The sequence below is a fragment of the Sphaeramia orbicularis genome, chromosome 4 (genome assembly GCF_902148855.1).
Source record: "Sphaeramia orbicularis chromosome 4, fSphaOr1.1, whole genome shotgun sequence".
NCBI classification, from domain to species: Eukaryota; Metazoa; Chordata; class Actinopteri; order Kurtiformes; family Apogonidae; genus Sphaeramia; species Sphaeramia orbicularis.
Window position 1 is genome coordinate 49,924,558 of NC_043960.1, and position 15,486 is coordinate 49,940,043.

Consider the following 15,486-nt stretch of genomic DNA (forward strand, 5'->3'; position numbering starts at 1 on the left):
TTCTGTGAGCTGGTACACATCCATTGATACCTCCATACTGTTGTGCATTCTTCCTCAGCTATAGTTATCCCGCCTTCTTTCTTCCATTTTTTTTATTTAGTATATAAAGCTGAGTGTGGTTTTAGATTCGCCAGACCCTTATACAGACATGAAACTGTTCTATCAATAGTTTCTGAGTTATAGGCTTGTAAACAATTCAAACATGTGCTTGTCTTCGTTACATTTTTCACCTTCCAATCAGCATAATGCCATTACTGCAGATATTGATAGAAGTCTTGTTTTTCTAAGGAGAGTGTCCTTTTATGTGTTTCAAAACTGAGCAATTTTCCATCTTTCATTACCCTACATAAGACTGTTATACCCCTAGCTATCCACTCCTTGAATCTAGAGTCTAGTTTATTAGGTGTAAATCATAAGCACAGTCTAGTTTATTAGGTGTGAGTCATAAGCACACCATTTGAGAGTTGTAATATCGCTCTTGAGTTTATATTCCTTTGATATTTTTCCAGGGTACATTTCTATGGAAGCGATTAGTTACCGTAATCTAAATTAAATTGCATTTGAAGAAATGCTTTTTCATTATAAAAATATGGATGCATTATTTGACTCATAAATAAAATTATTAATAAATTATCCAATCTGCATTTTCATTTTCTTATTCAAGACTGCTCATTCTTTAACTTAATTAAAATGAAAAAGAAAAAGACATTTGAGATTTAATTTAAAAAAATCGGCCTCAGCAAATAGTTACCAAAATTCAGTTTGAAATCTAAAATTAAAAAATTCAAATGCTTTAGCAAAAATGTGTTTTCATTTTAAGATTCTGGCTGCATTTTATGACTCTGAGTAATAAATTATCCAGTCTGCATTTTAATTTTCTTATTCAAGTTGTAAATTTTATGACAGTCAAAAAGAAATCAGAGGACACTGCTTTTTTCATTTTTGTGGTCTGCCCTGCAAAAAAGCTACCATAATTGAATGAATTTGCAAGGTAAGTGGCGCCGGAGAGTGACATCAGCAGCCGCTCTTCACCTCCGTGCTGACTGTGGTGGGTATGGTGGTATGTAGAGGCGCTGTGCACATTTGGCACTGGATCTCGGAATCAGTTCCATTTAAGGATCATGGAACTAGTTTTGTTTACAGAACTCAGACCCAAGCCATGCTAAAAATAAGAAATAAATAAGTAAATAAAAATAAAGAAGATTTAGATAAAACATAAATAAAAGAATAAAATACAAGAATAGATTAAAACATAAAAAGCTGTACTGTTTAAAAACAACAGCAAATAAGAACAATAAACTAATACCAAATAAAATAATTGAATAAAAATGATACATTCAAATATCTCACATGGTTTCAAAAGCCAAGAAGAAAAGATGGGTTTTAAGAAGGGATTTAAAAACAGACAGAGAGGAGGCCAGTCTGATATGGAGAGGCAGAACGTTCCAGAGTTTAGGAGCTGCTGCAGCAAAGGCACGATCACCCCTGAACTTGTGCTTGGTTTTTGGTACACTCAGGAGCAGTTGATCAGCTGACCTGAGAGAGCGGGGTGGTCTGAAAGGCTGAAGCAGCACGGAAAGGTAGGGTAGGGTGAGGCCATTGAGGGATTTAAAAGTAAATAAAATAATTTTAAAACTAATCCTAAACTGTATAGGCAGCCAGTGGTGTGAGGATAAAATAGGGGAAATGTGCTTGTGTTTACGTGTGCTGGTTAAAAGACGCAGCAGCATTTTGCACAATCTCAAGACGGGCAATGGAGGAACCACTGACCCCAACATAAAGTCCATTGCAATAATCGCGTCTGGTGGTCACAAAGGCATGAATGATTATTTCAAAGTGCTGCCTTGAAAGAATTGGTTTAGTTTTGGCCCGCTGCCTCAACTAGAAAAAACTGGATTTAACGACTGAACTGATCTGACAGTTGAACTTGAGATCAGCATCCACTTTAATGTACAGGGTGGGGAAGCAAAATTTACACTGAACATTTAGTTGTTTTTTCTCAGCAGGCACTACGTCAATTGTTTTGAAACCAAACATATATTGATGTCATAATCATACCTAACACTATTATCCATACCTTTTCAGAAACTTTTGCCCATATGAGTAATCAGGAAAGCAAACGTCAAAGAGTGTGTGATTTGCTGAATGCACTCGTCATACCAAAGGAGATTTCAAAAATAGTTGGAGTGTCCATAAAGACTGTTTATAATGTAAAGAAGAGAATGACTATGAGCAAAACTATTATGAGAAAGTCTGGAAGATACTATTAAAGAAGAATGGGAGAAGTTGTCACCCGAATATTTGAAGAACACTTGCACAAGTTTCAGGAAGCGTGGGAAGGCAGTTATTGAGAAAGAAGGAGGACACATAGAATAAAAACATTTTCTATTATGTACATTTTCTTGTGACAAATAAATTCTCATGACTTTCAAAAAACTAATTGGTCATACACTGTCTTTCAATCCCTGCCTCAAAATATTGTAAATTTTGCTTCCCCACCCTGTAGTTAAAGTGGATGTTTGTGATGGTTGGCTTCATGAACTGGGCCAAGGGACCCAGATTTACAAGGGGGGGCCCAGTGGTGCCACCAAAAACCATCACCTCTGTATTTTTCTCATTAAATTTTAAGAAATTTATAGCCATCCAGGCTTTTATGTCCTCAAGACACCTGAGTAAAGGTTTTACAGTGGATTCATCCTTCTTTTTGAGAGGGACATAGATCTGACTGTCATCTGCATAACAGTGGAAGGCAATACCATGCTTCCTAAGTTTGAACCCAAGTGGGAGCAGGGAAAGGGAGAAAAGAAGAGTGCCTAAGACTGAGCCCTGTGGGACCCACATGAGAGGTGAGCAGAGGAGGACACTGAGTCATCAAGGCTGACACAGAAGGTTCGATCAGCCAAGTATGACCTGAACCACTCCAGTGCTGCACCCCCGATACCCACTCACTGTTTTAAATGAGAAATTAAAAGTTCATGGTCCACTGTGTCAAAAGCAGCAGTTAGATCTAAAAGCACAAGAACAACACAGTCACCAGAGTCGATAGCTAAAAAGATGTCATTAAAAACTCTTAAAAGAGCTGATTCAGTGCTGTGCAGGGGTTTAAAACCAGATTGGAAGACTTCGAGAATTTTGTGTTTTTCCAGAAAAATCATGAGTTGTGTGCAAACTATTTTCTCGAGATTTTTTGAAATTAAAGGCAATTTAGAGATAGGCCTGTAATTGGCAAGAACTGCAGTATCTTGTCCTGGTTTTTTAATCAAAGGTTGCACTACTGCATGTTTGAAAGTTTCAGGGACTACACCTGAGGACAAACTGCTGTCATTAATGGTCAGAACGGAGGGCCCTATAGCTGGCATAACCTCTTTAAATAGTCAAGGAGGGACCACATCATTTGGAGAACCTGAGGGCTTCAGCTGGCCAACAGCCTTTTGTAACGAAGACAGTCACAGGCTCAAACCTGTCAAAGACAGAAGAGCAGGGCACAGAAACTAAAGTGTCATGTGCAGAGGGTGAGACTCTAACCCAAATGGCTTCTTTGAATGAACCATAATAAGCCATCATCCCTTCCCACCCACCCCGAAAGAAAAGACAGAACAAAACACAGAAGGAGAAGAAACGGAAAAACAAAAACAAGGACCAAAAAAAGACCACTGCTGGATTTGCAATAAAATGGGTAAGATTTAAATAAGTAAATAAAACTGACTAAGGGGGAGGGGGGGGCCATCTAGCAGAGGTGATTTCTCAAAGACTGCAAGGGAAGCTCAGCTTCCCCTAAAATTATGAAAATTAAATGGTCAAATACGTACGGTTGTGTTGACATTTCATTGACTACAAATGTGTTTGAACACGTTCATCTCAAAGACGAGTTCCTTCAGAATCAGCTTTATCACAAATCAACAGACGCGATGTTAACTTCTCATACATTCCCGTTGCACTGTTTTCTCATACGATCTATGGTCAATGCATTTGCCCGTAGACGCTCAGCGTCCATGCACTTCAATGGGACTTCATGGAACTGTTTTTTTCATTGCCTCAAAACTGGACGGTAATTGGATAAATGCCACAATGTTGTCCCGCCCCCGGACGCTCAGCGTCTCTGGGGGTGAATGGAGCTGTGGGTGGACCTCTGCTGGCCTGGACGCTGTGCTTCCACGTGCTGATTGGAGGATCAGTCGAAAGGCTGAATCCCGTTTGATTGACAGCTATTTTGAGATATGCTCCTTCACTTGACAGAGTTCAGTTCAATACCGTTGCGCATTCTGCTTGTGAAATCGAGAGAGAAACCACTACGAAATTACTTGTTCATTTCCTGCACTGTAAATAAAACACACTCATTGTACTTCCTTGTTTCAATTTAGCATAATTTCAATGTTTTCTTGTTTCAGTTACGTAATTTAATAATTTCTTGTTCGAGTTTAATATCGTTTTGTCGATAGTTAAATCAGTCATACCGTTGGCTATAGGTCGGAGTGAACTAGCTATGAAGTCCCTGGAAAAGACGCCTACTTGGTACGATAAGGTCATTGACAATTTTCTTAAAAAGGAATGGAAGGCCGAATTTATTTTTAAATAACTTGACAATTTTTTTGATGTAAGCCGACAATGAGCTTCCCCTCTCTGAAAGAAAAGCAGCCGCCACTGGCATCTAGTCACTCTCTGGGTGAATAGTAGTTCTATCGAAATACTCTAAGAAGGGCTGCCAGGTTTTGTTGAAGACATTACTCGAACTTGCAGTAGACAACATAACCTTCTCAAGTTTGATATGAGTTAAGACTTCTCTAAGCCAGCTATTGTGTGAAGGGGGGAGAGAATGTTTCCACTTAAGCAGAATAAGGCGTCTGGCCAGTAGAGTCATGAAGACTAATACCTGGTGCTTTGTTGCAGGGAGAATGGGTGTTATAAGTGGAGGAGAACCAATCAGGGCCATGTATTCCTCAGGACTAAGGTCCATATCAAGTACTGTTGCAAGGGTGTCAAAAATTTGGCACCAAAAGCCCAACAGGTTCAGACAGGACCAGAGCATGTGCGTGTGGTTAGCAGTTGACTACTATTACAACTATCATTGGTGTCTGGGTAGATCTTCGCCAGTCGAACATTTGTGTGGTGGACCCTGAACAGAATTTTACATCATAATAAGCTGTGCCTCGCACACATGGAGGACAAGGGAGCTAACTTAGAAATCTGGCCCCATTAGTTATCTGACATTGGTACTCTTATCTCCTCCTCCCAGGTCTGTGTCAGGCGAGTCGTTACATTAAGGTTAAGGGAATCAATGGACTTGTAAATCACAGAGATGGAGCGTTTTTGGGCAGGGTTGAGGATGAGCAAGGAGTCAATCAGAGACTCAGGCAGGTGGTTGGGAAAATGAGGGTAAGTGGTTTGAACAAAATGCCTGGCTTGAAGAAAACGGTAAAAAGGAGAATGAGGTAATTACAGCCTAGGTGCCAGCTCTGTAAAGTCAGCAAAAGTGCTTTCTTTGTTGAGGTCCTAGACATGTAGCAGGCCTTTACTTCGCCATATATATTTTTTTTACAATTAGGGCTAATGTTGAGGGTTCATTCAAACCATAATGTTTACGGTGTGTGGAGTTTGCATGTTCTCCCCGTGTCTGTGTGGGTTCTCTCTGGGTACTCTGGCTTCCTCCCACCATCCAAAGACATGCACTGATAGGTTAATTGGTTAATCTAAATTGCCCATAGGTGTGAATGTGAGAGTGATTGTTTGTCTCTATAGGTCAGCCCTGCGATGAACTGGCGACTTGTCCAGGGTGTACCCCGCCTTCACCCCTATGTAGCTGGGATAGGCTCCTGTGACTCTAGTGAGGATAAAGCGGGTTCAGAAAATGAATGAATGAATAACATTTACAGAATTTTAACCAAATTTTCAGGGAATTGGTGACAGTGGGGTTCTGTGAGACATTATGAATCTTAAGTGGGAAGCGCACTGTAAATAGGGACTATAAGGAAAGCTTTGACGACCGTTGTTCTATCTGGGCCCATGAAGGACCTGCATCAACTCCTCTGTCTAGCCAATAACTAAGTTTATTAATGTTGCATGCCCAATAATATTGGATAAGATTGGGTAGGGCAAGACCGCCCAACTTTTTGGGAAGCTGTAAAACAGCTCTGTTAATACGGGGTGGTTTATTCAACCACAAAAATGATATTGTCTGGTCTAGCTGCTGAAAAAAAGGATTTTCTGATAAAAATTGGAATGTGTTGAAACAAATAGAGGAATTTAGGGAGAATCACCATCTTCACTCATCATCATCAGTGTTATTTATGTGAGTTTGAGGTGGCTATCAGCTGAGATTACCTGCATGGGGATGGAGGGCATTTTTTTCTCAATGTTTTTCCATTAAGCAGTATATGACGGATTGCACCAGCATATCACTGCTCTCATCTGCGCTGCAAAATAATATCTAAGATAAGGTAGGCCCCGTCCTCCCTTTTGTTTAGCCAACTGTAGAGTTTTGAGGCGAACCCTTGGTCTTTTACCTTGCTATAAATACCTGGATAGCATTTTGTCCCACTTGTTAAATTGGTTTTTGTTAACCTCTATTGGTAGGGTTTGAAATGGGCATAAAATTCTTGGCATTATATTTATTTTGATAGAGTCAATTCTTGAACTAAGGCTGAAGAAAGGAATTAAGTTCCATCTTGCTATGTCATCCTTTATTATTTTATTTATGGGTAGATAGTTATGTTCTGATAATTTTGTAAGATCTTTAGGTAGGTTGATGCCTAAATGTTTAAAAGGCTGTGTTTGTCATGCTAGGAGGTAACTACTTTTGATTTCTCCTGGTGGGCTATAATTATATGAAACTAACTGGGTTTTACGTGTATTAAGTTTTTACCCCAGTAATTGGCCATACTGTTCAGATGATTGCATCAGTTTGGGTAGAGAGTATGTTGGATCCCCAAGGTAGACCAAGATGTCATCTGCATAGCAGGCCAATTATATTCCGTCCCTTTGATAGTAATTATCTTAAATTTGTTGGGTTTCTGTAAATTGGCATAGAGTCTGGTTTTGACCAACTCTATATATAAAGTGTCATGAGATAACTTTTTGTTGTGATCTGGTGCTATATAAATAAAATTTGATTGATTGAGTGATTTGATTGGTTTTCCCCTGTAAGTTGCTTTGGAAAAAAGCGTCTGCCAAATGCATAAATGTAAATTCCCTTGATGTTTTTGTTTTGTCTGATATACTGAGCTAGTGGCTCCAAATATAATGCAAAGAGTAGTGGTGACCATGCGCAGCCTTGTCTAGAGTCCTTCTCCAGGCTAAAGCTCTTGGATAAATATCTGTTGAGCCTAATCCTAGCAGTAGGGTTGTCATATAATGCCTGTATGGTTTTAATAATTGTATCATGGAAGCCGAATCTATGTAAAACTCTGTAAAGAAAATTCCAGTTGACTGAATCGAAGACCTTTTCAGCATCTACGCTTGTTACAATTGCTTTAATTTTATATTTTGTATATGATCCTTAATATGTAGTGTCTTTCATATATTGTCTTGTGTCTACAGTTGTGTTGGTGTATAAAACCTGTTTGATCATTGTGTATCAATGTTGGTAGAAACTCTTCCAATCGTTTGGCCATGATAGAGGTAAAGAGTTTATAATCTACATTAAGAACAGATATTGGCCTAAAAGATCCACACTCCATTTTGTCGTTATAGATAGATATTAGTTCATTTTTAAATTCCTTATACCACTCTTTTGTGTAACCATCAGATCCTGGTGACTTGCTTAATTTAAGCCTACTCTATTTTTTTATTTTTTTTATTTTTTATTAACTCCAGTACCAATAGTAATACCTTTTCCTTACCAATTTTATTAACTTCAAGATTTATAACATTAGATCTTTAACATAACATTAACATAATATTTTTAAAGCTTCAGTGTGCAATAGATTTTTGGTGTCACAAGGAAAAATTCCACAATTACCTTTCAATATAATCTAATTTAAATGAGAAGGAAAGGGTGTAAGTTTATTAATAATGTATACTGTATTTGCTGTGGCTGATGTTCTCTACATTATAGGTACTGAAATTTGCATTCAAACGAGGCAGGCATTCTTCATTGCTTGACATAATTAAAGCAGTTCAGTCAATTCCTTAAAAGTATTGCCGTTCAAGAAATAGAAATAAGATCACTATTAATCACTGTCCAACACAGTTCATATATGAAGAGAGGTATTACTCCTTTTATTTGTGTTTGTGTCTTTCCACCGTCTATATGCAGCCAGTACAGAGGAGCATGAGGAGCTGACCAAGGCATTGAGTCTTATTAAAGGCACCATTGGTCAGGTGGACACACTGGTTAATCTCCATGAGAAAACCTCCCGTCTCAGAGACATACACAACAAGATGGAGCCAAAGGCACAGGGGAAAATCAAAGATGGCAGAGTGTTTCGCAGAGAGGACCTTGCTCAGGGCCGAAGGCGGCTGCTACGTGAGGGCACAGTCAACTGGAAAGCTGCATCTGGCAGGCTCAAAGGTACGACTGTACAAAGAGACCTGGAGTGGATCTGGACACTGGTCTATGTACAGTGGCAAGAAAAAGTATGTGAACCCTTTGAAAATTTCCTAGTTTTCTACATGAATTGGTCCTAAAATATTATCTGATCTACATCAAAGTCACCAGTACAGACTAACAGAATGTGCGTAATCTAATACCACACAAAAAAGTATAATACTCTATTTCATGTCTTTATAGAACACACCTATTAAACACTCACAGTACTGCTGGAAATAGTAAGTGAACCCTTTGGCTAATAACTCCAAAAAGAGATAGTCAGAGTCAGGAATTTGCAAACCTGGTTACTGATCCATGATTTGATTTGATTTGATTTGTAACCGGTTCACTTTGTGTTGTGTTATGAAGAGGCTGAGACTTCTCTAGATTGACTTAAGATTTATTGTATTCCTTCTCCTCCTGAGATGACACAATGAACAATGCTGTGATTCCTGAGTTCTGGGACAGTCTTTTGCATATGCTCTTATACAGTTGGAATCGGCTCTGACTTATTTTCACAGTATAATAGTTAAATGAATTCAACTTAAACAATGTTAAATCAACATAGTAATCATAGTCACCTTTTCTATGCATCAGTACTTAAACAACATTAAATGAAGTTGACATGAGAACCAAGTTCCCTTTCTGAATGAAAATAACAGTAAGTGTTTGCACACTAAACATAGAGGAAATAATTGACATGAGAACCATGTCCCCTTATTACACAACAGTGAAAATTATCATGTACACTGCCAAAAATGCACTCAAACCTCTTGAGTTTGCTATTCACAAAAAGCATCTGCTTATGTGAACCATGCCTCAGAAGGCCTTCAGTCAAGAATTGTTGATTTGCATGTGACTGGAAGCGGTTACAAAGTCACGTCAAAGACTTTAACTCTTTAAGTGCCAGACAGTTAAGGGGCTAATAAGCCTTAAAAGTGCCACAGAATTTGGCCGTTTTTCAGTATTTCGCGTCGTTTTTATAATATTTGAAGAATCCTGCAGGAAACCGCTCGGTAACATCCGACCGATTGCTAATTAGATTCAAAACGCACCAGACACAGCCGATTCATTATTGATCGTAATTTGCATAATTCATAATGATAATAATAATAATAATAATCTTTATTTATATAGCACTTTTCATACATTAAAAACTGTAGCACAAAATGCTTTACATATCAGTTTAAAAATCAGTACCGCCCCACACCCACCCACTCACCCGCACACACACACACACACACACACATACATGCAAACCCACAAGCTCACACATAATTAAGAAGACTGACTGAGCACGGGTAGACCAGAACAAAAATGTACAAGTAAAAGTAAAACATCAATTTAGGAGGCGCTGTCTCAGGGAGCCATCCGCACCAGGATGCAGCCGGCGACCAGGCACCAGCAACACAGCCCCGCATCCCAACTAGTGGGAGAGGGCCAACTGGGACCCCCACCCACCAGAAAGGAGCGGACCCCAGTGAGAGAAGGTGCCACAGCCCCTGGAGTCCACAGCCGCCCCCCGGCATGGTGGGCTCCCTCTGATGAAACACCGGAGAATAAGAAACATTAAAAAGATATAAAAATATTATTCGGTCGCGTGACCTCAAATTCCCGTCTGCTTGGTCTCAAAAGGGGGACACAGAAAGAACGTCATCGAAATGTGAGAAAGAAATGGGGGTGGATGGTTTGTTTGTACACAAATATGGCGTGTTCTCCAAAGCCGATCTGATCGGCCCGTGGCACTTTACAGGTTGTTTTCGTAAAGCCGATTTAATCGGCCCATGGCACTGAAAGTGTTAAGGATTCACCAGTTCACAGTTAGTCATAGAGTAACTGCTAAAGGCTTGAAGGAATCATTGGAACAAGTTAACATCTCTGACCTATAATAGACTCATGTCCAGAGCATGACTCTATGGAGGAAGATACTGCTTTACAAAAAAAAATCATCTGCTTGAAGTTTTCCAAAGAGCACCTTAATACTCCACAAACGAAACATGTTTTGTGGACTAATAAACCTAAGGTCGAATTCTTTGGAGAAAATGTAGTTCTGTGATGAAGAATGGTCTGAAATGTCTGCAGGTGGGATCAGCAGCTACCAGGAGGTTCAACCATTTATCAAACTGAAGGGTTCACTTACTTTTTCCAGCAGTACTGTGGGACATTAAATATTCTAGTTGTTTTTGTGGTATTAAATTAAGCACATTGTGTTTGTCTGTACGGGTGATTTAGATCAATATCAGATCATATTTTTTGACCAATTCATGCAGAAGACTAGAACATTTTAAAGGGTTCACATACTGTTTCAAGTCACTGTAAACTCATCTTGGAAAAATGTGCACATACCAGTGTCATATGTTTCAAGGCTCTGGAGTGAATTTTTACATTCAAAACATGTGCCAGATGATTTATAAATGGATATTGAAATAATTACTCATTGGATGTCCAGTTTTAGTTTGGTTTACAGGATCATTGAATGGCCTTGTGGGTCTCAGTAATGTTCATCTCATACATTGTAAAATTATACCCCAGTACACAAATTACAAAGACCATAGATGATTTAAAAAAGAAAAAAAAAACAGAGTAAAACAAAAGCACATTTTTGTTTTCAGATATCCTTGCAGTTCTCCTGTCTGATGTCTTGCTCTTACTACAAGAAAAGGACCAGCGATATGTTTTTGCTACTGTGGTCAGTAAATTATTTCCACCAATATCACATTATTAATATGTTTATTACAACCCCTTACCTATCAAAAGAACCTTAAGAAGTAAAAGTATTTGGTCTTAAAGCTTTTAAAATGTAGTTTATTGGTATTTATCATGTATCTTTTTCACAGGATAACAAGCCATCAGTGATCTCCCTCCAGAAGCTGATTGTCAGGGAGGTGGCTCATGAAGAGAAAGCAATGTTTTTAATCTGTGCTTCCTCCAACGAGCCAGAGATGTATGAGATCCACACCACCTCCAAGGAGGAACGAAACACTTGGATGACACACATCCGACAAGCTGTTGAAAGGTAACTGCAGTTCACTCGTCATACTTTATGTGGTTATATTGGTAATTGGACAAGTCTATACTTGGAATCACTCCAAATACTTGGCCAAGGATATTGAATGCTGTATATTGGATATTTAAAACACTTGAAAGTTTAAAAAAGAACAAAGGAACTGCTTAGTTAAGTTTAACTTCCTACATGCACTAATTTCCATTGTCTCCCATAATAGCTGTCCACATACAGAAGAGAGGCTATTTAGTGAGGAGGAAGAAGCACGAGCTTCCAGGTTCAAAGAATTTCAAGGTAATTGAAGGATAAAAAACAGTTAAATGGTCACAGGCTTACATCAATACACAAGGAGGGTTACCTATACAAAGCCACTAGGAGGTGCTCATGTATCACATTAACATTTGCTGCTGTTTTTAACCTATACGTCACCAAAATAAGCCTTTACTTCAGCCTAAACCCTTTCAGTCGCATTGTATATGGAACAATAGATATGTTGTTTTTGTTTTTTAAAGTAATTAACGACCAAATAAACTACTACTACTGCTACTACCTCACATACTGCTGTCTGAGGACCCACTTTGTAACTACTGTTTAAAAAATGAGGAGACAGAATGTTACATATTTTAATAAATTAATAAAGAAATGCTGTGGACATGCAGTCGTGGCTTGTGTAATGCCCAGACTCCTGATTAGTTTTCAGGCATTAGGTGAAATGTTGTCCTTTTTTGGGTTTGTCATTACAGAACGATTGAGTCAGAAGGATGCTGTGATTGTGCAGGCCCTCACTGAGAAGCTGCAGCTGTTCGCAGACATGACAGAGTCTGTAGCAGGTCTGGAAGACACAGCTTCACGATCCAGACTTCTGCTCCGGGGTGATGCCTCAGACCTCCAGCAGGGGGAGGCTCTCCTCAAAGGAGCTATCACTGAGGGTAGGACACTGCAAAACACACGGCTTAAGAACTGTAAAAGTCCACAGTTGGTCATTTTTTGGGGGTTTAGATGGATCTAATGACAGATTATGTGAAGTATAACGTTCCTAATTATATTTTCATTAGCGTATAATCATCTGGAAGTATGAATTGTTGCATTTTTATTACTGTTTGAACAGGCTGGTAATACTGTATCTACAGAGGGAGCAAGTTTCCTTTCAAGTCTGTTTTGTTGCATAGTTCAGAACAGACTTCCTCTTTTGTGTTTTATAAAGGACATTTAGATGCATTATCATCACCTACTATGTTTGATTGTGAACCAGAGTTAAAATACTCTCAACAAAAAAGCCCAGAATGGACAAATACTGGCTTTAAGAAGGGACTTTTGTAATTTTAGTCACCACAGGTCAAGGTCAGAGTTAGGATGAGGACACACTGGTTCGTCACTGAACCTTTAAATTCAATAATTTCTTAAGATTGAGTTTATGAACTCCTATTTGAGCTCTTACTTGGCACATACATTTTCACCTAAGTTTATTTAAACATCTGATAACCCTCAAAGACCCATGATCAGTAAATTAAATATAGGAAAATACCTGATTTTCACTGAAAATTCAAAATACAGAGGATAATATTATAATAAATGCTAGTAAATCATTTAAAAAAGGTTAAATAGAGAGAGGTTAAATTTGGGAGCTGCCTCAAAAGTAGCACTGGGTCTTTATGGGTTAATTTATGTTTTAATTGTGAAATTTCTGATGTTAGAAATCCTTCAACTCACCATTGAACCTTGTATTGTCTTAATATGTTCTTAACAGGATGTAGATAAATGTGATTCAATCTAATAATACTTTTCTGACAATACCACCTTTACACATGATCATATACTCACTACTTACATTTAGATGTACCTACAGTGCTTTAATTACAAAAAAAAAAAAAGATTTGTCTAAACATCTGACTTAAAATTGGTTCGCAATAATCTGAAAAAGGTTTTGAAAACATCAAGTTTATGTGTTTGTTATGTGTAGCCATTTTTTCATGTCTACCTGTGTACTGTCATTCTGTTGAATCTGTTGCTCCTCTGCTGCTGAATTTTAACTTGGTGTGTCTTGATCATCAGTGGAGAACCTCCAGAATCTTCTGCAGTCTGGAGTGAGGGATGAGGCTCCACGGCTGGAGGAAGGCAGTGGCTCTGGAGTCCTGCCCAGACGAGCGGGCACCTTTGGGGGCTATGACAGAAGCCCCGCCATCCTCAAGAAGAGTGAGTTCACAACAGAAACCTCTATGCCTTGAATAGACCGCCTTTTAGACCGCTGATTGATTTTGCAGTTGCGTTTTCAGTGGTCTCTATTGAATCATTAATAAATTGGACAAGTTTGAGAAACTGTGTTGATCCCTTGTATTGTTTTATGTGTTGAACTTGGTGTATGTGTGTGTGTGTGTGTGTGTGTGTGTGTGGGGGGGGGGGGGGTCAGTAAACAACTAGACCATCCCTAGAAAACTTACGACGTACCACAGCTATGTCTGTAGATTTATGTGTTTGTTTTATGTATGTATTGTAAGTGATTTTTATTGTTTCATGTATTCCTGATGGTTTTAATTGTTTGTGTGTCACGCTGTGTGTGTGTCTGTTGGTATGACTGTGCCAGACGGCAGTATGAAGAAGAGTTTTTCTGGTGAAACTAGAAACAGAGACAGGAGCCAGAGAGCCAGTTCTGACCCTCAACTTAAGGACCTTTGTGGCAGCAACACCCTTGAGCAAACGGTAGGAGCTAAACACACACACACTGACATGAGCAGGCCTTTTATTGTAATTAGTGATAACAGGACTGAATAATTGGTGATTTTTCCATGTCCTGATTTAACTCTGTTTTCTCTGTTTGTCAGGATGTTTTGCTCATAAATGCATGAGTCATTGGTTTAGAAATCAGTATAAATTCTCAGCCTTCCAGCAAATCCTGTTGCATATTGGTGATGAAATGAACAAAGCATCAACAGCAATTTCTCTGCCTGTGATGTTTGCTTTTGTGGTCAAACCTTTACATCTTTAAACATGACTTCTTTCCAGTGCTCCACATTTCACATATCAAGACTAAACACACAGATTTATAACCATATGCCACTGAGTTTGAAAATAAGAGTTAAATGTATCTTGTCGATTTTAGGGTGTAGAACAGCTATGTGTGTTCAAGTCTCAGGTGCAGTAGCTGGTTAAAATGTTAGTACACAAAGAAAACCTTAGTGTTCAGCCCAATCCCCATTCTCATACCCCTTTGTTTGTAGTGTGGTCCAGAAAATCTCCGTTTCGAGGGCCAAACACCCCTGCTCCTTAGTCCTTCCCCTCTGACTCATCGAGAATTGGGACACCCCCACCCCTTCACATGAACCCGCAAAATGGAGGGGTAGGGGTAAGGGGGAGGGCCAATGGGTGAATTGGGCCTTAGTATTTATAATCATAAGTGAACTAGGTCAACATGCGTTTGTAAGCATAAAATCATTCCGTTTTTCTCCTTACTGCATCTGTGCTGTATAACATTTGAAGCCAGTGTTTGCATTGTGTTTGTGATAATATCCCATTGCTGTGACACGTGTGTGTGTGTGTTGCTGTTGTTGGTCAGGTGGATGAGAGCTGCTGCTTGCCTCCCAGATGGAACCGCATCTGGTCCAACTCCTTCCCCGAGGCTGAGGTAAGCTCATCTTTTGTGTATGATTTGAGATTCTTAGGCTTTCTTGCTGAGATGAAAATATGTACCCATCAATTATTTTTCATGTCATGGTTTTGGTGATACTGGTTTGTTTAATGACTTTGTCTTTGTCCACTCCAGTTCTTTGACAGAGTGCTGATGCTCTCACAGAGGCTTTACAGTCTGCAGGTAATGCTGTTTGTGCTTCACACTTTAACATGTGTAACTACAGTAGAGACCAACTCACCCATAAAGACCCAAACAGACACAGTTGACCTAAACTACTGATCTAAACTGTTTAATACCTGTTGATCCACTAATCCTATCAATACATGTAAGTAA

General features: G+C 39.0%; 1 protein-coding gene across 1 annotated transcript in view; it reads left to right on the forward strand.

The window, feature by feature from the left end:
- The window catches only part of arhgef18b (rho/rac guanine nucleotide exchange factor (GEF) 18b), a 138,812-nt gene that overhangs the window by 71,819 nt on the left and 51,507 nt on the right, over positions 1 to 15,486 (forward strand). Inside the window, 9 exon segments of the mRNA XM_030132070.1 lie at positions 8,252 to 8,506; positions 11,137 to 11,213; positions 11,362 to 11,540; positions 11,749 to 11,822; positions 12,272 to 12,457; positions 13,581 to 13,721; positions 14,110 to 14,225; positions 15,079 to 15,147; positions 15,286 to 15,333. Coding sequence (XP_029987930.1) covers positions 8,252 to 8,506; positions 11,137 to 11,213; positions 11,362 to 11,540; positions 11,749 to 11,822; positions 12,272 to 12,457; positions 13,581 to 13,721; positions 14,110 to 14,225; positions 15,079 to 15,147; positions 15,286 to 15,333 — 1,145 coding nt within the window.